A 25,168-nucleotide genomic window follows, 5' to 3' on the forward strand; every position below is an offset into this window, starting at 1 on the left:
TCAACTGCCAGTGAATCAATTCTTTGTTTGTGTTTACTTATTCACCATTTTCTGTCAACAAAATTGTTGGGTGAGGCACAGCATGTTCTCGGCCATGATGACTATTAGTTGGCCCATTTAGCTCCATGTCTGCCTCTGTTTCCTGCAAGTTTCTTATTTCTCCCTCCACGCTTTTGCCCTTGACAGACAGGCTCTTGGATGCTGCAGAGTTGGAGACCAAGCTGTGACATCAGCCTTCAGACAGTCTGCTGTAATCTTTTTTTTTTTTTCTTTTTCTTCTGGTGTTTTTCTTTAATTGATGGGTTGAAATGTGTGGTAATGTGTTACAGAGGAAAATCAAAGCAATTCAAAAAAAAAAAATATGTGAGAGAACATAAGTGAATTACAGTTCTGTTTCCTTTTTTATGAGGCAGCAAAGGGAAAATGCCAAGTCTACAACCGTGCATGGATCTACTGTATGTGATCTGACTTGGGAACTAAACAAAATCCATCAGATGTATAAAACACTTGACAACTCATTGCACCAAAACAAAAGATCTAACTAGTGCATGACAGAAAAAAAAAAAAAAACGTCAAACCAATATGACACCACAACACAAACACTTAACCAACACGGCACCCTGGCACACAACCTTTCCAAATGTTCCACACAACCTCCAAGCTTCACTGGAGAAATACTGTACTCGCTGCAGAACAATCCACAAATATATACCTCCCGTTCCAAGTTGGCACCCATGCTCTATATGCCATTATAATATTATACTGTACGTTCTTATATGATTACAGTAACCCTCCCGTAACCTTCTTTTTAATTATAGTGCAGTGACAGCACAGACAGACGGGCAAAGCCAGCGTACTTGTGTCCCTGTCTCGACTCTGTTTATTTAAGCTAGGATCTCTGCCACCTGGTAATGTTTTCCCCTCCTCGTTGAGGTAATGAGAGTACTCTGCCATGTCCTGTTGTTGAATGCTCTGACAGTTTTTCACAATTGTTTACACACGTTTTCTGTATCTGTGGCTCATCTTCTCAAAACATAACAATCACAAACACAAAGGTCTACACATTTCTAGTAAAAGCAATCGCTACATTCAAAACTGTTTTATCTGCTTTTTTTCCATCAAAATGACACACATGAATAGAAATGAATAGATCTTTCCAGCAGCCAACAACACACTGATGTGCTCAACACAAAACACTACTATTAATATCTTGTCAGTAGGTTAATACCTTTTGCATTTTCAGTGTAACTGTAAAAGATTGTTACAGTGACATTATATATATATATATATATATATATATATATATATATATATATATATATATATATATATATATATATATATATATATATATATATATATATATATATATATATATATATATATATATATATATACATACATACACACACAAATGCACAAATGCAATACAGTAACAAAACACATTTTTATTTTTTCCACAATGCAGTATTTTGGAACACAAAATAAATAAATGTCTCATTTCTTGAAAACTCTAAACACAAAAAGACGAAAAACAAATGCAAAATGTAAGAAAAAAAGATATTAGGCTGCATCCTGCCTCCTATTTTTTGGTCTGGCCACAGCACCTCATCTAAATCACAAGCAATGTTCTCCCTGGCTAAACAGCGGGGAAAGAAAGCATCCTCCATTGCCTGGAGAAGAGGCCTGCATGTGAGGGAATGGCGGTCCATCCATCGCCATGCTGAAAAAAAACCCTCTTCGGTTGGGTTCAGGAATGGGGAATATGGTGGGAGGTATAGAGTAAATTGTGGGGTGGTTGATGAGCTACTTGTGTACGAGAGCAGCCCAGTGGAAACTCACGTTGTCCCAGGTGACAACATACCTGGGCTGCTTTGGTCCACCCCTCTGCTCAGCTGGAATGAGGATGCCATATAGTGTGTCTAGAAATGTGTTGTAGGAACTAAGGTTGGCATGGTGATGGAGGATGCCTTGCTGGCTAACAGCTGTGCACATGCTGATATTCCCTCCACGCTGTCCAGGCACATTCACAATAATGTTCTATCCCCATCCCTTTCTTTTGGCTAGTTCAAAAATATAAATGTGCTGAATGCAGCTCCAAGACTCTCTGAAACAGACAAGACAATATGAGAATTAGGCCTAATGCTGTCAATATGGTGAAGCACAATACACTGGATTACAGTACTATAATGTTTCTATACAGTGCTGATATGATAGTAAATTCACAGTATAGTACTTACTTGCACATATTCTTAGCGTTGTTCTTGAATCCTCTGAGTTTCACTCAAATGGCATCAAATGGATTTGGTTGCACTGTCCATACATGGTCCAATATAGACAAGCCCACCCGGTGAATGTTAGTGAGTATTGTGTTGTCTAAAATTATGTGACTCTGGATTTCTCTATTTTATTTGTCTATGTGTATCGTTTGCCACCACCCTGTTCACAATAGTGGCCTCTGGTTTTGGTGTGAACAGCCAGTTTCTTCCACCATTGTCTGGTCGTCTCTCAGTTCTGCAGAAGATTCCAAAATATGATGACTGGTTACAGTAAGCTAAAATAATTTGTTTTTTTCCGATATGAAATGACATTACTGTAACATTGGCCAACAATCACTGAGTAACATAGGCCTACTGATATGTTGGACTACAATATACTACAGTATATACTGTACATAAAGAGCAGTAGCATATAGTAAATAGTAGGTAACTTACCCTGAATGTACAGATGATGCAACTGTGTAGCAGCTCTGGTTGGACTGATCTCTCTGCCCAGCCTCAATGTATGTTTGAACACATGGTCAACCAAAGTGGTCCTGATCTCACCTGAGACAACTGTCCTTCCTCATCCTTGTCTTTGGCCTCGTCCTCCTCGAGCTCTAGCTTTTGCTTCACCATTGACCTTCATTTTCCTCCAAAAACAGGAGAGCTCATCTGTGGCCTTTTGACAGTGCTAAAGCTCTGATTCTAAGTGAACAATTAAGTGTTTACAGCTGTGAGGAGTGGGCGTTGACACTTGGTAAATAAAGCATTTTGATTGACGTTGCTTTCCAAAGGAACACTAGAGATTTTAATTTAATTTGAATGTTGTGCCTAATGTAGAGAACTGTGTGTAGTGTTTTGCAAAACTTAGAATTGAAAAGTGTGAGTATGAAGCAGGAATTGTGCTTGCAATTTTGCAGACTTGGTTTAGGGATTTGGTGGATGAGTTTCAGATTTCAGTGACTGCGTTTAGTGTTTAAACAATTGTAAAAAAACTGTATATCAGTAGGGATGAGAGAGAAAGGGCAATCGCTTCAATCTGTCTGAGGAATCCCTTAGCTCCCTCTAGTGCTTTCTCAAAGACAGTTCAGATAAGATGGGTTAAAAAAAAAAAAAAAAAACTACCATGAAGAAAGTCACCACAAAATCACAGCCTTCCCATACAAACTTGCCCAAACTCATACCCCCAGATAAATGCTGAAAATTCACTAAAACTTTGCTCAGGGAAGGTTTGCTGACCTTTCCAGCCTGCAGCCTTGCTTTTATTCCTGCACACGGCTGTCTAAAACAAAGGTCAGAGAGATCACCAGCAGTCCACAGCTGACAGCAATAGTCTGCCCGTGCTGTGACTCGCTCGTAAAAAGTCATTTCTGGGGCCAAACTTTAGTCATACTGGACAGTGAATTTTTAGCTTTCAGGTTAATTTGAAAGGAAAATGCATATAAATAAGTGACTAAAACAAAAGACAACTTTACCATTGCTGTTTGTTACTTTACACTATACTTTCCATTCAGTTCTCAATGAAAAAAAAAACAGCCTCACCCTGTTGGCCCGGTTTCAGGCTTTAGCATTGGGCTAGATACATTTTCATTATTCAAATGTCTCGCGCCGGCATAGCAAAACATTTGCTTTGTAATTTTGGTTGCTTTACTTGACATGCAGCCATTTGTCTTTTTGTAACTGGACTGTAGATGGCAGATAAAGCAGAGCTGTATCCTTTTTTTTGTAGTTATGTTTGGGATAAATGTATGTTTCATGGACTGCAAAGCTTCTGATTTGTAAAACTGTGGTTGCAAAGAAAGTGTGGTTTAAGTAACTACACATTCTTTGCTCTAGCTTTAAATAGCAGGGTAAATCCTTCATAACTAGGGTCAATAAATAGAAAATATGTCATTAAGAAAATCCAGGATAGATACAGAACGTACCACATGGTGTATTATTTTTGTAAAGGCGAGGTATTAAAAATGTGGAGAAAGAAATGAACGTACTTGGAAACTTCACGAACAAAAATACACTGCTCCAAAATGAGCCTCCAAAATGAGATATTATAGGTGCAGCACATAAAAGTGTAGTTTTACACTGCTGTCTGGTGAGTCTCTCTCTTTATGACTCAGTGGAAGCGAGTGATTTCAGTATAGGGAAGGCCTGCACTCTCGTAATTCCAATGAGTTGATTTATGTCAGTGTGTGTGGGGGGTTGGTGGTGGTGGTTTAGGACTTCATGCCTCCTTGTCTGGCTGTCAGGGTGATGTACGGCTCTAATAGATAGTGCTTGATCATGCAGGGAGCTCTGTGAAGGAGCCTGTGCACACGGCATGTGTGCCAGCGTCACGGGAGAGCCCGAACCAGCAGATGGTGCTCTTGTTGTATCCTTAAACATATCTCTCTCTCTCTCTTACACACACATACAGATACACACACTTATGTCTTGGAAACTCAGGTCCAGACAGCGTGAGACGGAGCCACTCATCCTGGTCAGAGGGCTGAGATTGTTGAGATTGTCCCACGTCACTCAACGGCTGCTGCCACTGCTGCCCAGCCCCAGTCTCCTCAGTGCCACTGGGCTCATATAACCAGCCTTGCTCCAAGAATTGACTGCTTGCTCAGCTAATGTGAATTTGGCAGACTGCGGTAAAATACAATATGAGTGCAGAACAATAAAGCAACCAGGCTCACTGGATACTTAATCCTTCATACTTTGCTGGTCACTTCAGTGACGCAGGGAATCCACAAACAATTTCCACCATGGCTCAACTGTCAAATCGTGCTCTTAACATGAAGTAGATACATCACTGTTGCATAACTGTTCATGGATAAAATATGTGTTTACATTGAACAATTAGCTTCCTGGGGTTTAACTAGGTCACTTCTTGTGGGTGTGCAGCATGAATGCAAATGCATCTAATTCTACCTTCCTAAAGCTTTGGCCTCCCCCTCATGTGAGTTGCTTCTTTGCCAAGTTAATCCAGAGTATGGATCTGCATGGAGAGGCTTTACATACAAATGGATGGGGAGGAGAGGGGAGAGAAGCTGTTGGGCTGATGGAAGAGACACAGGAATAGTAGGAGATAGATGGAAAAAAAATTTATATTTCTCCACGCAGAGAGAGAGAGAATGAGATGGTGAAGAGGTTGCTGCTGCCACATTTCTCTGTTTAGAGCTACTAGAGGTAGATTACTCCAAAGTGGGTATTAGGCAGCCAGGAACTGCTGGAGAGAGTTAAGACACCGAGCAAAGCCCTGCTGGGCATCCAGCCTCTCGGAGTTGACTCATATTCTACGTGGGCAAGGTTTGCATGTACACACACACACACACATACACACGCACTATGCTCCCACTTTTGTAAAATCATGCGTGCAGATTCTTTCTTACTGCACAGTCACACAAAAACATATGCTCCATTTTTAATAGATATTTTAATGCACAAAACTCGCATGTGTGATGCTGTCCCTCTGTCTCATAGCCTCTCGCTCTCTCTCTCACACACACACACACACAAACACACACACACACATGCTCGGTAGCTAGAATTACCGTTTGTCCCAAACTGAGGCCTTGATCCCTTCTGCAAGCTGCAATGTTCAATGCTTAAAGGCCAAAGCTGTGATCCAAATATAAACAAAAGAGTTCAAAAGGATTCACCACACAGGGACCTGCTATGACTCCTCAACCGACTGGCAGGTCTTTCAATGCATGGATTAACACCAGACAACAACTAATAAAGGTGTGTTTGCAGCAGCAATACTCTCATTTATGGTCAACTGACAAACCACTGATTCTTCATCATTAAGTAAAGCTCATCAGTTATGTATATGGATTTAGCACAAATTTATAAGGATTGGCACTTTAAGCACAATGTAGCCAGGAACATATTGTTCCCTAATAAGGACTCTCACACTTTGGGCTTTATTTCACTCACACACACACATACACACACAAAGCAGGGAGGAGTGGACTCTTTATTGGTACTTACGTCATGGTGGAAAGAACATTTTCTTGCCCATATTCCTGTCTGAGGTTAACGGGCAACATCCGTCTCTTCCTCGCTCTCTCCCTCCCACATTCTCACTTTCCCCAACTCCCTCGTCTTGATTTCTCACTCTTCCCTCGCCTTCCCCTCTCTCTCTCTCTCTCTGTCTGCCTCCAACACACATTTATTTCTCTGTGTAGGAGAGCCTTGCTGCGAGCACGGGCCCACGGGGACCCTTTCACGCTGCTGCTGTGCACAGTGGCTGCTGATTGTAACCTTATGTGCCCCTGCAAGTGAGTCATGCGAGGTAAAGAAGGAGTTTGTGTGTGTGAGAGAGAGAGAGAGAGAGAGAGAAAGAGGGGGGAAAGTTGGGTACAGCTATTAAAGAAACTGCCAGGCTACTGAATGTGCCTTTCATAATGTGGTAATCAGCTTAAGTATTGACACTCGCTCAAAGCATTATGGCGTCCAGTCCCACAGGGTGCACATTAGGCCAGGCCTAGGAGCAGATATTGATTCAGCACTCTGGGGTTTTACATACTAACACATCATAAAGTCATCTGTGGAAAAAAGTTGCTCACTTGTTATCAGTCACCCATCGGGCAAATGATGTGTACCCTTATTCTATCAATGATGGATAGCATTCATTATTATTGCACTATTATGGGTTTGTCCTCCTCATTTTTAAAGCATTCCAGGGCAGGTTTGTATCTGTGTTTAGTGATCATGTTACGATCTCAAATGTTATTTTGTTATCTATGCTTTCATGTTTGATGGTGATTTAATTTTATTTGCAAGTTGAACCTGAAAGTAAAAAAAACAAAATAATAAAATCTCATAACTGAACCCATATTGTTCAATTATGTGCTTTATTTTGAGTGAAATGCACCTTTGACACAAGTGCCAGCTAGACTGCTGTGCTGACGTTGTGCCAGCAGGTGGCATGACACAGTCTTGCTATTCTTGAGTGTATCAGCTCTGACTACATGGCCTCAGGCAGCATGACCACAGGAAAATAGACTGACTTCACACTCCTCTGTCCGCTGCCAGCATGACAGCGCTCGATTACTCAGCCGACAAAGAAACACACACGCACGTGTGCGCTACACACACACACACACAAACACACAAACACATGTTAAGATGCCACGCACGTTAAGAGCTTCTGCGTTTTTATTTTTAATAGAAAAAAAGTATTCCAAATAATACAACAGGAAGTATCCAGTAAAGATGTCAAACAAAAAAAAAATGTGATCAGGTCTGTGTCTCCACAGCAACCACGCATCCTCCCCTTGAGCTGTGCCCAGTTTTGCTGCTTCAGTGCCTGAGTGTGTATGGATGTGTGTTTATGTGTATGAACACTGAAACAAAACAGAAATACAGCTGGACACAATACCTCTGATTGATGCAAATGAAAAGTCTGCTGGTGAAATGAAAGGGGGATACGATGATGAGTGTTTGTTTGTGTGGTTTATATGTACAAGCGGAGGTGTGTTGGAATTAGAGTGTGTTACCAAATGTACAATAAATTCCTCCATATATATGTGTGTGTGTGCGTCCGCTAGGATCTGCTGTGACGGTATGGTATATGACGGAGGACGGATTGGGTCGAGACACAGATGCTCTGAATTACGCAGCTTCAGTCTGCCTGCTGTGGTGATGAGGATGATGATAATGACACTGATGATGATGATGATGATGATGATACACTACGAAGGAAGCCAAGATTAAAACAAACTGAAGAAGGAACATCAGAAAAAGGGAAAAAAAAAATAAAAATAAGTGAACGAGTGGCTGCGGAACAGAATAAAAACTAAAAAACAAGGTCCTTGACTTCAGAAGGCAGGAGGAGTTTAGAGTTTCTAAATCACCAGCTCGCTCCCTACTCTCTCTTATTAAAATATCACAAAATTTCCCCTCTTTCTTCTCCACCTTCCCTCACCCACCCTCTGCCCATTCTCTCAGTCCCTTGTGGCCCAGGCCGGCCTGGCTGTAGGTAGGCAGGCCGAAAAAGTTCAGTGCGGATCCTGTTGGCGTTACGTAACACCTCTGCCTTCACCATCCTTTCCTCCTTCCTTTCTTGTCCACTCGTTTGTCTTTCAGTCCTCCGCACACACCCACCAGGAAAACGTGTGTCCTCACTGGGCCTCCATATTTGGGAGCTTTTTCCAATTTACGGGAGTTAGTTATTCGGGGGTTGGACAACAGAGGGACAGACGGACAGATATGGAGGGATGAGGAGCTGCCGTCCTGCTCGAGGAAATTACTCTGTCTGACCAGACTGTGGCAAGTCCTTCCCTCCGTTCATAACGATGTGTGCCCATCTGTCGTCACGTTCTCCTCCATCTCTCCCTCCTTTCATCTGTCTGTCCCTTCAACGCTCCGCCACCTCCATCTGTCCGCTCGGAGGGCCTGAAGGGCTGAGGCGCTAACAGAGGAGGGCTATAGTCTCTGAAGAAAGTGTTTTTTTTTTTATCCCATTCTCTCTCCCTCGCTTTCTCTCATTTATACCTTTCACTCACTTTTTTAAAATACTATCTTTGCCATATGTTCAAAAAATCACACACATGTTCATACCAACACATACAGTGTCCCGTCACATCAACGCCCCATTGGTAAAACATTGATTCAACTCTGTCTGTCTCTCATTCACACATAAGCACATACATATGCACACACGCACGCACACACACACACACACACACTTTATGAGGCTCTCTGCGGGGATGAATTCTGGGGGCCTCTGTGCTATGTCCCATCTTCCTCCTCCTCCTCCGAACAGTAGTCTCGTCCCTGCAAAGAAGACACAGATAAGAGAGATTTGTGATAACCTGCTAAAGTGCATCTTCTCTTTATTTGTTCCAGTTAAGTATAGACGGTAATAACCTGCTTAAAATGACGCTCTCTGAACTATCTGCATGCAGAAACCCCCCCCCCCACACGCCTGTTACTCCAGTCACATTTAAACAAAACCTCCTCTATTTGCAGGTGCTCACATAGAAAATACTGGATGATGCAGTAAAGTGTCGGCAGGTGGGCTGTTATGTTGTTTTGTCTTCCATCAAGATGAGTATCTGACTTAACTGCTCCACTTCCTCTCCAGAGCTCATCTAACAGCTCGTCTAACTCCGTCTCTCTTCAAATACGGCTTTAAAACACAGGCTGCCTCAGTAGTACAATGAAAATGAGTGGTGGAAAGTGCACTTAGACAAGAACGATGCCCGTATACTATTATGAGGTACTAAACTGCTGTATGTATGCTATACATAGCAACCACAATGTTTTCCTCTTATTAATTATACATTTTAATTTCCCACTGCATTTTTCCCGACAGCTTTAGTTACTGGTTATTTTGCAAATTAGAGCTGAATCGATGAATCAATCAGTCAATCCTTCATAATTGTGATAGTAAACTGAATATCTTCAGATTTTGGACTGTTAGTTGCCCAAACCAAGCGATTTGGAAGATGCTACATTGGGCTTTAGGAAATGTGGTTTTTCACTATTTCACTACTGATATTATATAGACCAAACAATTAATGGATTATTCAGGAAAGAAAGTGTCAGAAATAATTGTTAGTTCGAGCCCAACTGCAAATTAACATTTAAAAAAATACAAGAGATCAAAAGAGATGAGATTTAACTGCTCCACAGTTTGTTAAACAGTTAAAATTAGTTCCAACTCAATCAACTGCAACATTAAACTGCTGCTTACACAGTCATCTGGCATCATTCATTTTGGCCACTTGTTGCAACAAGCTGTAAACACAACACATTATCATATAAACAAACATGTTAACAGAGTTGCTTATGTACACCTCTGGCAGACACGGAACATTTATATCATCAACAACATTCAGTCTCCTTTAAGCTCCGGTTTTGTTCTCCACCAAGAAAAATATTTGTCTTCTGTTGCTGTTTGATGCTGCAATGCTTAAAAGCTCCGTATAGCTGAGAACTGCAGAATGTGTTGATAATTTTCTGTGCATTCGTCAACATGAGTGACCAGTTTCACATTATATAAAATAAATACATCCATTTTTAATATATAAATATTGATTAGAGGCCATTTAAGTATATTTTACTGATAATATGTATATTTATTTAAGTACAATTTTGAATGCAGGACCTTTCTTTGTAACTGACGACTATGTGTACTTCAATAACCACTTCTCCCATCACTGCTGAACCACAGAGTTAACAAGCTAAACAGACCAGAAAGCAGCTCCCGAAGCTGAACCCAACCATTACTCATTGTTATTTCACTCTGCAGCTTAATATATAGTCAGAAACAACCAGTGGAGTGTCAGACAAAGAGTAGTAAGTACTCATCATCAGTGCAGCTATTACATGTTCCTCCCCCTCACACATGTGGAGCCGAGTGTTGAGCTTGGAAGCAGAATGACAGTGCAGACTAATGGATGCTGCTGCTGTTGTTGTTGTTGTTGCCATTGTACAGCCTGTCTCTTTAAATGTTAAGACCCAGCTGTTTCTTTAAACGCTCTGAGACCCATTTCCCTGACCAGCCCCCAAAACCCTGAAGACCATGCAAACACACATCGACACCCCCCCCCCCCCCCCCCCTCACCTTCTCAATCTTCTCATCCAGCATCCTGAAAAATTCCTGCTGGCTCTCTGACGTGTGAATACTAGAAAAAAAAAAGGGAGAGAGAGAGGGAGAAAGAGAGAGAGAGAGAGAGAACAGAAAAAATGGAAAAGCGAGAAGGAGGGGGTGAGAGGAAGTTGGATGTTGGAGACGAGGAGGAGAAGGGAGGCAACAAATACATCATGAGAATTTTCCATTACACCCCCCCACACACAGCACAAATGCACACATAAGCACGCACACAATCCTCACTGCAGTCTGAGAACTCTCTGGGTTCGGAGGCTGTGAAGGAATCTAAATAATTATTTTATAAAAAGTATTAACCCAGTCTCTCATCCAAAAACTAAATAGTCTGCAGCAACCGGCAACCAGTATGGATATGTAAACAAACACACACACAGAGTATGAGGTTGGCCAGACACAAAACATCACTGACTTTACTCATCATAATATTAACATACTGATTTTAAGTTGTATCTTAATGGTTATTATGAAGTAACTTGTTTATTAAAGGGTTAGTTCAGCCAAATTACTTAACAGTATTGTGAAAGTGTGCAGCTGACCACGATATATACAGATCATATTTTTCTCTTTATCTATCAACATTTACAGTACAAAGACTGCCGCTAAAGCACTTACTTGGACTTAATGTTTGCCCCAGCGACCTCTTTCTGCTGTTTGCCCCTGTACTGCACATTACTTTTCTCCTGAAAGACACACAAACACGCAGGCATCGTTAGCTCTCCTTATCAGCCAATAAAACAGGTAAAAAACAAACATCTCATATCAGCAAACAGCCTCAGCACCGAAACCTGCATTATCAAATTGCCTTCCTCACCCATCTGGCACCACATGACATCCACGCAGACAGACATGGGGCGCAGATTTAACTGTATCTAGGTCTAATAAAACTGATGATGCTTGATGGCCTCACACAGTTGTTTTTTTTGAGTGATTGTGAATATGATCAAGCATACTGTACGACTACTAAAATACTGCAACCTGCACCTTTTACACCCAACCATCAACACTCACTGTGTGTGTGTGTGTGTGTGTGTGTGTGTGTGTGTGTGGGTGAGAATTCCCCTCTGAGAGGAAATATCTACAGTAATGACAAGTGTGAAGAGACAAATACTGGTCTGACCACATGTAGTGACTGTAGGTTGCTTGGTTGTGTAAAAATGTGGTTCGGGTCCTCAAATAACCTACATTTTCAAACAGTAAGTGAGTGTGACAACATTTGAAAAAAGGAAGTGCGTGCGTTTGTTTTACTCAGGAGATATCAGGAGAACGCTCATGTGGCGATGAAAAGTCACCTCACGCCTCGACCGTTTCGTTATCATCTTATTTACAACTGATGTACCAACAAATCTGCTGACACCTTTCTGCGTGAAGCTTTCATCTGAGCATAAGTCATCTGAGCAACATTTTATCTGACGTCTTCATAAAAATCTCTGCTGCTGCTGCTGCTGCTGCTACACAGTGAGTTTCTGAGGATAAGAGGTGCTTCCCCTCTGGGTTACTGTGATATGGTGGCTGGGTTTTGAGCTACAGTAATATAAATCAGTAGCTGTGGGACATTGCTTCTGTTTTTTAATCAGGATTTATAGTTACACTAGTTATTGTTTCACTGCTTGCCAGGACGCCAGGCAGGCTGACCTGATTTACTGAACAAGCAAACAGCAAACAGGCTCAGGCATTTAGTGTGTTGATAAGGATGCAAATCGGTATATTTTTGAGTGTAAATGTGCCTGAATCTTTTAATTATTTACATTTTTTTTTTGCAAGAGGGATCGGACAGTCGAGGTTATTTGACTTCACCGATATGTCGAACAGTAAGGAGGTTTTTGCAGGACAGAGTCAAACCGAGCGAGCCATCAGCCTCCACATTCCACACACGCCAGCATGTTGTTTCTACCTGCGTGTGAGGCACCACTGTGTGTGCGTTTCTGCACACGCGTTAGAGACAACGAGTGTGTATGTGCAGAATGGGAAGGCTGACAGAGCTGCCTTTGGACGCATATACACACACACACACACACACACACACACACACACGAGCCTGTTCGCTTGAGCTGATGAACTGTCAAGAAAAGGTCTGTGTGCAGATGATGAGCTGTCAGTGGATGGGTTGGTGTGTGTTTGTTTGTTTATGTGTGTGTGTGTGTGTGTGTGTGTCTCACCAGGTTCTCCTGGTTGCGCGCATTCACCCGGTTTTCATCCCCTCTCATGTACTTCACCTCCTCCACTCCCTTCATCTTGTATTCATCTGAGGAGAGAGAGAGAGAGAGAGCGAGGTTTAGAGAGACAGCGACATGATTAAAAGGAGGGAGGGAGAGGCAGGAGGGAAAAGAAACAACACGCATTTATCAGGCGTCTCTCAGAGAAGAAACACTGACCAGATTCCCTTCATTCATCTTGGTCAATATAATCTGAAAGGTCAGGATAATTGAAGCATGTCATTTCACTGCATCATATTTAACATACCAATGACTGTTCCATTGATTCACATTGCAAAGGCTCCAAGGTAATCTGATAACTAAGACCTGACTCAGTGTTTTATGAAGTGGACATGACAGCTGAGGTCTAAGTGGGAGGACACAAAGTCATCTCCGGTACGTTTTAGCTGCAACAACTGGAAAACAGAGAGACAGCGAGAGCGAGAGGAGAATATACACATGTCGCGTGTACGTGGAGTGAGAGAGGAGACACGATGGGACAAAGGAAAAGAGGGAACAGATAAGAGGGAGCAAGCCGGAGGGGATTAAAGATCAGTTGAACAGCTTCTAGTCTACATGGACAGCTTAGACAGTTAAGACAGTTAAGACAAGCTCAGTGGCAGCGAGAGTGGTGACACTTCAACAAGACTGCATGGCACCATCACCGCCACCACCACACCCCGCGCTGAACGACCTCAGTCACTGCTAAAGATAGAAATAAAGGTTCTGCAATAGACTTGAGTTATCGAATTGCTGAAATCATGAATTTTTCATTAGTCCAAGTTTAATTATTATGCAATTATAAATACAGTAAATATGTCTGATTCTCATATAATTCAACTAAGAATAGCTACAATGACCGATGCCATATTAGAGATGGTTCAACTAATCAATCCACAGAAGTGCAGAGTCTCTAACTGGTCTTACTCAAAATAATTAGAACAAACAAATCAGAAATCGGTACATGACATTAAATACCATGCATTAAAACAATACTTCCGTGATATATCACAATCGATTTAATTGTGACTTTTTATTGCATATACTGTAGATTTTAGGGCTGCAACTAACCATTATTTTCATTATCGATTGATCTGTTGATTATTTTCTTGATTCATCGATTAGTTGTTTGGTGTATAAAACATCCTCAAATGGTGAAAAATGCAGATCAGTGTTTCCCAAAGTGATGTTCTCGAATGTCTTCAGTCAAATATCCAAAGATATTCAGTTTATTATCGTAAAAGACTAAATAAACCAGAAAATATTCACGTTTGAGACGCTGGAATCAGAGTGTTTGGATGTTTTTTCTTTAAAAAAAAAAAAAGATGAAATCCATTGTCAAAACAGTTGGCAATTAATTTTCTGTTGATAGCTCTAATAGATTTGAGATCACATCATCCCATTCACATAGAAACACTTGTATTATAATTTAATTGAGCTGCAATGATTAACTGATCATCTGAAAATTGAATCGGCAACTATTTTGATTTCAAAAACCAAAATATTTGCTGATTTGATATTTTGAGATAATCGTTTGGGTCCATTTTCAAGCAAAAATGCCCAACATTTCCTGGTTCCAGCTTCTCATATGTGAATATTTGCAGTTTTTCCTTTTCATAGATGACATTTAGTCCGACAAAACAAGCAAACTGAACACATCACTGTGTCCTCTGAGACATTGTGAATGCAAATTTTTCACTATTTTTAAACATTTCATAGACTAAATAATTAATAAGGAGAATAACCAGTTTGATCGATAATGAAAATAATCATTAGTTGCAGGTCTATAATTTAATGTTAATAAATCATTACAACATTCATTTTATGATACAGTATAAACACAACATGCTCTACTGACGTCTCCTCTGCGTTTGCCCTCCGGGTTGAAATGTGCGGGATGTTAGCTGTGTTGCATTTAGCTTTGCGACTAATGACTGTTTTTGTGATTTCATTGTTACAGTCCATTATTTCTACAAATAAATAACCAATTAATCATTTAGTGAATAAAACGGTAAAAAACGCTGTTCGCAAATTTTCCAGATTCCAAGGTGACGTTTTTAAATTGCTTGTTTTGACCGACCAAAAGTCCAAAACTAAAAGATACTCAACTTGTAATCATATAAAAACATAAAAAAGCAGCACATATTCAGAACTTATAAGTTTTCCATCTCCTGATCAATTAATCTATTAACACTGTGTTAGAAATCACAACATCATTTAGCCTACTATTCCCTACATAATACACAAACATTAGTTCACTCGATAGTGAGCAAAAATGTAAATTTCTGATAAATCGTCACCATTTTGCACCATCATTATTGCATCATCATCATTTCACATCTATCAAATGTGATTACAAAGTGCAAATATACTTCAAACACTCAAATAAAAATGGGGGAAAGTAAAAATAGTGCATCAGAGTATATAGATATGATATATATAGAAGATAAGGAGTCATTTTAGACACAACCTCATTCTTTCAACACTAATTCCAAAGCCGGAAGAAGAACCCCTCCAGGAACTTCTACCAAGGTATCACAATAAAACTAGCGGTGATGTAAAATGATATGATGTCTAAAAGCTCAACATGCAGCAGCTTTTATGTAAGACTGAACCCCACCTAACCTTGAGCAGAACAATACAATCACACCCGCATTTCTGCTGACTACCTGGTTGTTGGACATTTGACTGATAAAGCACCCGTGAAGCGATACACACACACACACAATCACACACACACACACACACACACACACACACACACACACACACACACACACACACACACACACACACACACACACACACACACACACACACGCCCACCTCGGCCTTATCTGCTGCACACTTTGTATTTTGCCCTCGCTCTTATCAGCAGCCTGTCTGTCTGTACCCAGCTGAAGGGTTCACTCCTCCCTCTGGGGCTCACAATCCACCTAGCACCTGGATCACCTGTGTGTGTGTGGTGTGTGTGTGTGTGTGTGTGTGTGTGTTTGTGATCACCTGCGTTTTCTACATCTCACACGTGCGTCACCGTAGAGCCAAACATGGGCTTCACTTGTCAGACGAACGCTGCCGATTTGAAATGACTTGGACGAGAGAGAGAGAGAGAGAGAGAGAGAGAGAGAGAGAGAGAGAGAGAGCGAGAGAGAGCGAGAGAGAAAGAGAGAGAGAGAGAGAGAGCTGGCAGAGATTAAGAGAAACAGAAGGAGAGACGAGAGAAACAAATGCTGACTACTTTTCTGCTGTTTGTCTCAGGAATGTAAACGAGTCGGAGCAAAGCAGCTCCTGTCTGAACATGCCGACCCACACACACACACACACACACACACACACACACACACACACACACACACACACACGGTTTTATAACACTACACAGGCTCATCGAGGTAAGATCTGCTCTATAAACATGCAGCACACACAGTGCCGGAGCAGGAAGCAAAATTAAGAGCCATTTCCGCTGCCCCTGCATATTACATGGGCAATCCACATAAATTTCAAGCTATGTGATCTGTACCATGAGGTGGGTGCAGATGAATAGGAGGGGGTAACATTAGCTGCTGCTGCTGCTGCTGCTGTGGGCTGCGTAAAAGAAATCTGAATGGACATTTTAAAGCAGCAACTGGGAAAAATGTCATTGTATAATTTGAGTGAGCTTCAGTCTGACTGAGCTTAATGTGACGGGTATAGATAGATCAAAGTGACCCAGCTTACACCAATCAAGACTCATCACATCATGGACTTTGCTTCAATTTAGATAGGATCCAAAACTGGTCATGGTGTGTGCATGTGTGTGCATGTGTGTGTGTGTCATTGTCATGAGAAATGACAAGGGTGTTTCGTCACGCCGACGCCGGGCTCGCTTTGAGAGAGAGGGAGGGCGACCGTCTGAGAGAGAGAGAGAAAGATGAAAGGGAAGAACTATTTTGAGAAGCCGTGATTTTTGTGATGTGGACATCTTTCTCATCTCTGATTAGAGGCCGCAGCGCTGCGCTGACCTTAAAGTAATGACAGTGACTACAAGCGTGTGTGTGTGTGTGTGTGTGCACGTTTCTATTTCAGATAACGCTGTGTCTTTGAATCAGCACGTTTATCAGTTTATGCAACTGCAGTGTACATATGAGTGTGAGTCATTTAAATAGCCTTTTTGTGTGTGTGTGTGTGTGTGTGTGTGTGTGTGTGTGTGTGTGTCCCGTGGCTATGTCACTCTGTCCTTCCTGCTGTTTGTCCTCCCTCTCGGCCAGTCTGGCTCCAGGCCATCACCAGCCTAGCCATGACATTTACACCTGAACACAAAGTCTCCCTCCAACACACACACACACACACACACCCAATGACTAACCACAACTAATAACAACCAGTTAAGAAAGAAACGTATAAATAAATCTCTTGCCTGTTGCTGACTGAGCTGTAATGATGAAAACCGACTGACCTGAAAAGACATTTTGAATTGTTTTCATTTTTTTCAGTCTGTTGCTGTGATGCAAATTTCGAGCCATCACTGGAATGTAACTATTAAAATTGCTGCTGACCTCTGCGAGTTTCTCATCACCCGCTGAAAAGCAACCACCACAATCAACTGAAAGAAAAACCAGACTCACCGACGATCAGACCTTTTCTGTTACTGTAGGCCCGCTATATTTAAAATGATACATGACATATAAACAAACATCAGCCTCCAATTATAAGCAGCAAGAGTCATCTCATTAGCTTGACGTGGCAGAAATCAGTGAATTATCTTGTGATGTGTGACAGATCCTGGAAAAGTTTCTTAGAAATATCTAAGACAGAGACAAACCCTTCTCTACTATGAAGACTGACCTCTGCTCTGTGATGGCGACAAGGCCGTGGATTGATGATGTTAGCATGGATTGGCTGCACTACCTATTGATTTCATGTGTTGACCTCAGATGCATTCGATAAGCCCCAGTTGTCACACGGACGTGGCGGTGATCTTTTCGATGAACTTCACTGCGCTGACACATTTCAGAGAGGTCTCTCGCTCCTCAGTGCCGCATAAATCACGAACCAAACTCGCAAAACAAAAATAATGAGGACAGTCGGATTAAGTGTTTCACCTGTGTATGTAAAGAGGGAAAACATCTCCTATTAGGTCAGTACACAGACACAGATACATGAGGCATGTTGGATTCAGAGCATCACGCACCGGTTCAAGTCAAGTATGCATATGTAGGTCTATGTGCATGCATCATGTGTTATTTACATTTAAAGGATGCATGCATATTTGATATATTTCTTTTCAAATTCACATTAAACAAGTGGTTTCTGAATCTATTTAAATTCACTGAGCATGAAAGCTATTTTCCAGGGACGCCATGTTTCCGCAGTCACACCTGGAAGCTGCCCAGCGCGACCACAGTCTGATCTTTTAACCACCGAGAGCCTTCTACCACCTCAGCAGTGGTAATAAGGGAGGGGCAAATGTTGCCGTTTCACTTCCTGCGTCCACATTTATCCCTCCAGTCGCAGGGAACTGAACCGCCGGCCTTCAGGTCACCAGTCTGCGCCTCTATTTTTGTGCGCTGTCCTGTCCGCATACTGTAAACAGAAGCCGTATTTGTTGTGAGTCTGGTGTGTCATTTATGTTTCCAGTTCCTCGAGGAACAAGAGAGAATTCCCTGAAAACTGGGGACACATTGAAGCTGATTCAACTGTGTATGTGATACTATTTCCAAAAAGCTGGGCGCACGTTCAGCTGTGTGATGAAGACAGGATGATTGAAGTGACGGCGTTTCTTTGAATCACTAATAAACCAAAGAAAAACTTAAACAACATTCCTGTTATTGTCTCTACATCTGTGTCATGTTTCCATACACACACACACACACTACCACAACTTGTCAGAGGGTAACATCAGATCAAGTCTGTTGGTAGGACAGATCCTTAAAAACCGCTCAGCTGCTCCGCCGCCTCAAAACAACACAACGGCTAACACAAACAGTGAAATCTGCACGCCGCCGTGTTGTGTAGACATGTTAGGGTGCCGTGTCTGCTTGCATATACTCATGTGCTACCACGTAACGCTATCTCTACCCCGATCTCCTCCGACTGTGATTATTGCAGACATCAATAGCATGATGTTGTGGAGAGTGTTGCTATTTTCCCTCGTCGTCCTTCAGTGTTTGTGTAATGGAGCTCAGCCTTTTCCGGTTATTGTGTGCGAGAGCGAGGAGGGTGGTGGTGGTGGTGGTGGGGGTGGGGGGGTTTAGGGTTAGTGGCCGGAGTCTGGCAGAGCGGGCAGCCAGAATATCTGGGACAAACACACACACACACACACACACACACTCACTCAGGCACGCATACAAATGCACACAAGGACAGACTGACTGGCAGACAATCTGTTGGAGGCGGATCAAGAAGGGCTCACTGTCTGACTGAATACATTGATACACAAATACATACATAAGCACGCACGCTGACACACACACACACATACACAGTCTACTGGGGGTATATTTATGTATGTGTGCAGGCTGAGAGGCCGTAACCGACCGAATCTTTTCTGCCTCGATCATGAGAAGTACACCGGATGCAGTGAGCCAGTTTGACTGGGGTTAGAAAGGGCGCTGACTTAAGTGGGAAAGAATGAACGCACAGTATGTGGTGCAATACAGTAGAGAGGAGCTAAAAGTGCAGAGGAAACAAAGATAAGAGTAGATGAAGATAAGATGTAGAAAAATCAGGACTAGGATAACTCTAATCCATGCTATCCAGGTCAGCGGTCACTTCTGTCTTCCACCTCTGCACATAGACACACACACACTGGCTGACACGCTCAAACAGTAGTCTAGGTCCACACTGGATTCCCCTTTAACCAACTGCCAGAGAGAGAGAGTGAGAGAGAGAGAGAGGGATAGCATGGGAGGAAGAGGGAGGAAGGAGGTGAAAGGACACAAGGTTCTGACCTAATGTTGTGCCAGAGATGAGAGGAAAAGAGCTGGAGAGAAGAAACACTGGGAGATGAAGGCAGGAAGAGAGGGAGGAGGGGACGGGAGGGGTGTGGAGGGTGGAGGGTGGGGGGGGGCAGGGACCCAAAATAGAGAGACAGAGAGAAAGAGTAAGGGAGTACGAGGCCTTGAGCGGGGGAAGGAAAGAGGCGATCTAAACGAGTCAGAGAAGTTGAGTAGAGAGAGAGAGAGAAAAAAAGAGAAGAGCAGCAGTGTCAACACACAGCGTCATTCTCCCTTCCTCTCTCTCTCTCTCTCTCTCACTCTCTCTCTCTCAAGGAACTCGCTCCACTCCTCCCGTCACTCTCTCGTCTCCTTCCTCGTTCTGTTGCTCCTTAAAAGACGAGGAGGGGAAACAAGACGTGAGAGCGGAGCGATCAGAGGGAGGGGAGAGACGGGGGGCGAAGGGGGAACGTGTCGGAGAGAGAATAGAAGGGACGAGAAAGAGCAGCGAGTCAAGAGCGAGGTCAGAGAGAGAGAGAGAGAGAGGCTGAACAGGAGGGAGGGAGAGAAAAGGGTCAGAGAGAGAGAGAGAGAGAGGACCTCCTGTGGATCGTCATCTGCCACCGCCATCCGCCCCGCGTGCAGTTATACCAGAGTGTTGCTCCTAATTCTTAATCGCTGTTAATCCCTCAACCACCCATCAGCGCTCTCATCATTTCTCTGGCTCTCACTCTCATTTCAGTCCCTCATTGCACAACCGTCCGCCAGCTATAATTGAAGCCGGGGCCGCGGCTAACGATCACATTCATTACGATTCATTGATTATCAGTTCATTGATTAATTATTTAGTCTATAAGATTACATCACATTCATTTGACAGATGCTTTTGTCCAAAGCAACTTACTTTTTTTTTTTCTCCACTTCATAGGGAGTAACTGGGGATTGTCAAGGACACTTTGACATATAAACAGGAGGAGCCGGGAAACAAACAACCAACCCTACGTTTGATGGAGGAGCTGCTGTACTACCTGAGCTACAGCTGCATAAAATGTCAGAAAACTGTGAAAAATCAACAATTTCCTACCAAAGATCTAATGTAAAAACAAACAAAAAAAGATGTAAAACAGAGAAAGCAGCAAATTCATCATAGGATCATAGGAGCTGCAACCAGAGAGTGTTGATAAAGGACTTAAACAATTAATAAGACATCAAAAGTGTTGATGATGAAGTGTCTGTCAGCTGACTAATCCAGCAGTTTTTAAGCTTATTGTCTTGTGACCTTTTAAAGCAAAGCAACATCTACAGAGGTGGGATAGATTTTTTTTTTTAATATTGTGCCTTTTAAAAGAAAGCAACAGTGTAGGAACAGAGAGAAACAGCACAACAGATTATAACTGGAGTAGCTTTTAGAGTTTCCAGTGTTTCACAATGACAAAAGCAAGTAATTATATCTCGTTACTCATCTCACAACTCCTCCGGATTTATCTTGTGACCCCTTAGAGGGTCCCGACCCCCAGGTTGGGAACCACTGGACTCAATTAACAGGGCGTCTGCAGCGTTCATCGAGTTAAATGTGAGACTTTTTACGACCTAACATACCAGCCATTATGAAAGTATGATGGAAAGCGGTGGGGACAATTTGGCCTTGAATTATTTATTATTATATTATTATCACATTTTTTTTCAGTGCGTCCCAGCAGTGTGTAACAATAATTCCTGATGGTAGAATTAATTAAATTAACATGACCTGGACCTGGATAAGCGGCGGAAAAGGGATAGATGGATTAATCAGTGAAAATGGATTCATTCGTTTAAGTTTTAGCTAAAATCTTGACTCGTCCGCTGCGAGTGGATGAGCTTCCCAGCTGCTCTAGCTAGCAGGAGTGACGGTGTTTCTGCCGCAGGACCGACGGTGCTGACTGAAACGCCAAAAAAAAAAAAAAAAAAGGATAAAACAGCTTCCTGCAGCACAATCCACTGTCACGCCGGTCTCACTTGTAGTTTATAGGTATTTATTAGTTTAATTTAAGACATTTTAATACCGTCTCAACTGTTTTCTTGTCTCCCTCTTCTACTTTCTCTCTCTAGTCTCACCTTTTCTTTCCATTCCTCTCAGCTTCTCTCTCTCTCCACTTCCCAAAGACTAAAATATAAAGAACTTAAAGGACAAACAACACCTGAGCGAGCACAGATTTAACACTGCGGCCTCCTTAACTGGATACTTCCTCTCTCTCTTCCGTGTACTGTCAACACGGATGACTCCAATAAAATTGCAGTGTTGACAGTTATTGTCTGAAATGGAGAACTTAACACTCTGCCAGAGGACTATGAGCTATAATGAAGAGAATATATTGTGAGGGCAGACAGGGCAATGGGTCTACGCTGAGCAATTAACTGAGTGAAATGGAGCTGTGAAGCTTTTATTGACATCCGTGTGTGTGTGTGTGTGTGTGTGTGTGTGTGCAAACTGACCGGTGAAGAGGTCTCCATTGCTGTAGGCCTTGCCGCGTCCCTCCTCATCGTTGGGCACGGCCGACACCTGCTTGGCCGAGGTGCAGCCCATGGCCTCACACTCTGAAGCCTCTCCTCATCGCACTCTCACCTGGGCAAGAAAAGAGAGAAGACTTTTATATATATATATATATATATATATATACACAAACATAACAAAATGAACACTGCTGTTGTGGTTTTACAGCATACTGTGCAGATATCACTTCTCAGAAGCACTGCGCTGTTTGTTTAGTTATGGTAAGTGTCAAACAGACCGGTTCCATCGATGTGAAAATGCTTTGCACGGTGTTTTCTCACAGCAGCTTTTGAGATTCGCTTCTCCTTCAAAGAGGACACTGAGGACTGCTGATCTGTTCAACGTATCTGTTCAAAATGTACAAACACAACAGAGCGGGGTCTTGAATGCTATACAGCCCTTTCCTAGAAATATAAATATAGCAACATTTTGGCCCTGCTGTGTATGGCGGGAAACATAAAACTCATTACTTCTTTCCACTTCACAGACTGTATCTCACACCAGGTGTCCAGAGCCATAAATGTAACAAAAAGAGTAACAAAGAGGGCATTTATATGAAAATTTTTACAGGTGATTACACCCTCAAGTGTTTCTTTTAAACATAATCACTATCATTATATGTGGAGAGCAGGAGCTGCAGGGTGGCCCCAGTGGATGAATAGATAAGATGACCTAGTTTGAAACACGGCTGTCATTTATGATTCATTTTCATTATATAGTATCAGACATTTGATTAATATATTTCATTATATTAAGCTATTGATTATGTTTCTAGCTTATAAATGAATTGTTTTTTATGTCAAAACATAAGGACACAAAATCGCAAAACAAAATATTGATCACTGAAAGAAAGACATGAATAAAATTGTTGATCCTCTTAGTCGACGAATCGTTTCAACATTACTTTAAACCTCGTCTACATCTGCTCTGTTGAAGTATCCTTAAACCGATCGGCTATCTCTTCACGTTAGAACGGAGCAGAATAAACTCAACACTTTGTTATTATTCAGAAAAAGAGGGAAGTGAGACCCTCCCACCCGGCAGGGCAGCTGACGCCAAGCTGTGAGCATTAACTGTCAGTCAATCACATGCACTGTCAAGGGGGGGGAGGCCTCGCACACTGTCAGACACATTACACTATAGATAGTCTCCATGTCACTCACACACGCCATATGCTGTCATTGACAGAGCCCGTCTGACTGCTGCCAGTTATGAAAATGGACACACACACGCACACACACACACACACACACACACACACACACACACACACACACACACACACACACACACAGAGGCAGGCAATGATTACCCATCACGGAAATGTAATCTTCAGTGCCGGTAACATAAATGAGAGTAGGAGGAGGTGTCAGATGAAGAAGAGTGGAGAGGCTTTTTTGGAGAGCGTAGAAGAGCTGTAGAAGACAGAAAAGACAAAGAAAGGGAGGGAAGTAGGTGGGCTGAGATGATGTGAGGTGGGGGGGTGGGGAGGGGGGGAGCAGGGGTGAAGGAGAGGATGGAAAATAGGTGGGATAGAAAGAGGCCAGAGAGAGAGACGAGCACAGAACTTCAAAAGAGCCCCAACCGCCCTTCCTCCCTCCGTCAGTGATCCTCGGAGCGTTTGAAGTTGACAGGAGGACAGTGTTTACTCCTGTGTTTAGGCTGCGGCCGACCAGCCTCCATCTAGCTGGACGCAACACAAAGCGGCAGGTGGACAGGGTGCAGGGAGTTTATAGTGTGTGTCTGTGTGTCTGGGTACAGTAAGATTGACTGTATGGATGGTTGTGACTGTACTGTATGTTGCTGGCTTATTGCTGTAGTTTTGGCCATCACTCCTGATTGGTAATAATAAGATGGCACTCACCGGGTTACTGCTGAGGTTTGGGAACGTACTCGCATACGAAAGGAAAAGGAACATGAGCAGTCAGGTCATCATACGGGTTTGAAACAAACCCGGAGGTTTGCAATGAGGGATTATAACAAACAACTTTCAGTTTCATTTCTTTCTAAAGTGGTTTAGATAATCTTGCTACACTGTTGGCTTGTTTACGACTTGTCTGACTGTCTTACAGCTTGTTCCCGGACCCACCTTTCCTTGTCGGACTTTGTTTTAGGGCTATCACCACTCCAAGATCTCCTGTCGCTGTCAGTTTTTATCCAAAATTGAAACTACTATTCGAACAAGTGCAAAGATGTAATACTTGATTAAGGCTGCAACTATGGATTATTGTCATCAGCAGATTATTTTTTCAATTCATTATTTTGGTTATTAAATGTGAGAAAATAGTGAGAAATGCCTTATATGATCAACAGTCCAAAATCCAAAGATGTACAGTTTACATGTCTGACAAAGAAGTTTCCAATTCTCACATTTGAGAAGCTGTATAATAGACGTATAATAAATAACCAGAGCGATTATTCGATTTATGACTTTAATAAACTGTTCTTTCTCACTGATTTATTGCCCTATCAATAAACTAGGCAGCTGTTGTTCTCTTTGCTAACGAAAATTGGAGGAAAAATAACGAGCCGTGCTGAAAGGATACTCATGACGCGTCGCTATCTGGGAAGTAATGTGTGGAAGCCGTCTGGATTCAACACCATAGATGGAGAAATTGTGAATGAAAGTGAGGCTCTTCGCTGCCCTTTAAACACGCCGCTGCCTTACA

The 25,168-nt window shown here is 42.3% G+C and overlaps 1 protein-coding gene and 1 long non-coding RNA gene across 7 annotated transcripts in view; both read right to left on the reverse strand.

The window, feature by feature from the left end:
• Window positions 1-1,507: 1,507 nt before the first annotated feature.
• On the reverse strand, window positions 1,508-2,984 carry LOC122989185. Of its 3 annotated transcripts, XR_006404973.1 has the most exons (4): window positions 2,715-2,984; window positions 2,241-2,514; window positions 1,865-2,107; window positions 1,508-1,723 (listed from the first exon to the last, which is right to left on the reverse strand). It is a non-coding gene; the product is annotated as an uncharacterized LOC122989185 (long non-coding RNA). The 3 variants fall into 3 exon arrangements; XR_006404972.1 differs by having other exon boundaries at window positions 1,508-2,107; window positions 2,826-2,984; XR_006404971.1 differs by having other exon boundaries at window positions 1,508-2,107; window positions 2,715-2,983.
• Window positions 2,985-7,385: 4,401 nt separating this feature from the next.
• zgc:92140 (uncharacterized protein LOC447854 homolog) overlaps window positions 7,386-25,168 on the reverse strand; it is a 28,861-nt gene continuing 11,078 nt past the window's right edge. The window contains exons 2-7 of one of the 4 annotated variants that reach the window (XM_044362697.1): window positions 22,442-22,571; window positions 13,020-13,105; window positions 11,476-11,543; window positions 10,819-10,879; window positions 9,946-9,989; window positions 7,386-9,023 (exon numbers count right to left, since the gene is read on the reverse strand). In XM_044362697.1, the coding sequence (XP_044218632.1) occupies window positions 9,960-9,989; window positions 10,819-10,879; window positions 11,476-11,543; window positions 13,020-13,105; window positions 22,442-22,532 (336 nt within the window). In that variant the 5' untranslated portion in view covers window positions 22,533-22,571 and the 3' untranslated portion in view covers window positions 7,386-9,023; window positions 9,946-9,959. Of the gene's footprint in view, window positions 9,024-9,945; window positions 9,990-10,818; window positions 10,880-11,475; window positions 11,544-13,019; window positions 13,106-22,441; window positions 22,572-22,737; window positions 22,847-25,168 lie in introns of all 4 variants that reach the window. The other 3 variants (XM_044362696.1, XM_044362695.1, XM_044362694.1) reach the window with 3 other exon arrangements.

The sequence above is a fragment of the Thunnus albacares genome, chromosome 9 (genome assembly GCF_914725855.1).
Source record: "Thunnus albacares chromosome 9, fThuAlb1.1, whole genome shotgun sequence".
NCBI classification, from domain to species: Eukaryota; Metazoa; Chordata; class Actinopteri; order Scombriformes; family Scombridae; genus Thunnus; species Thunnus albacares.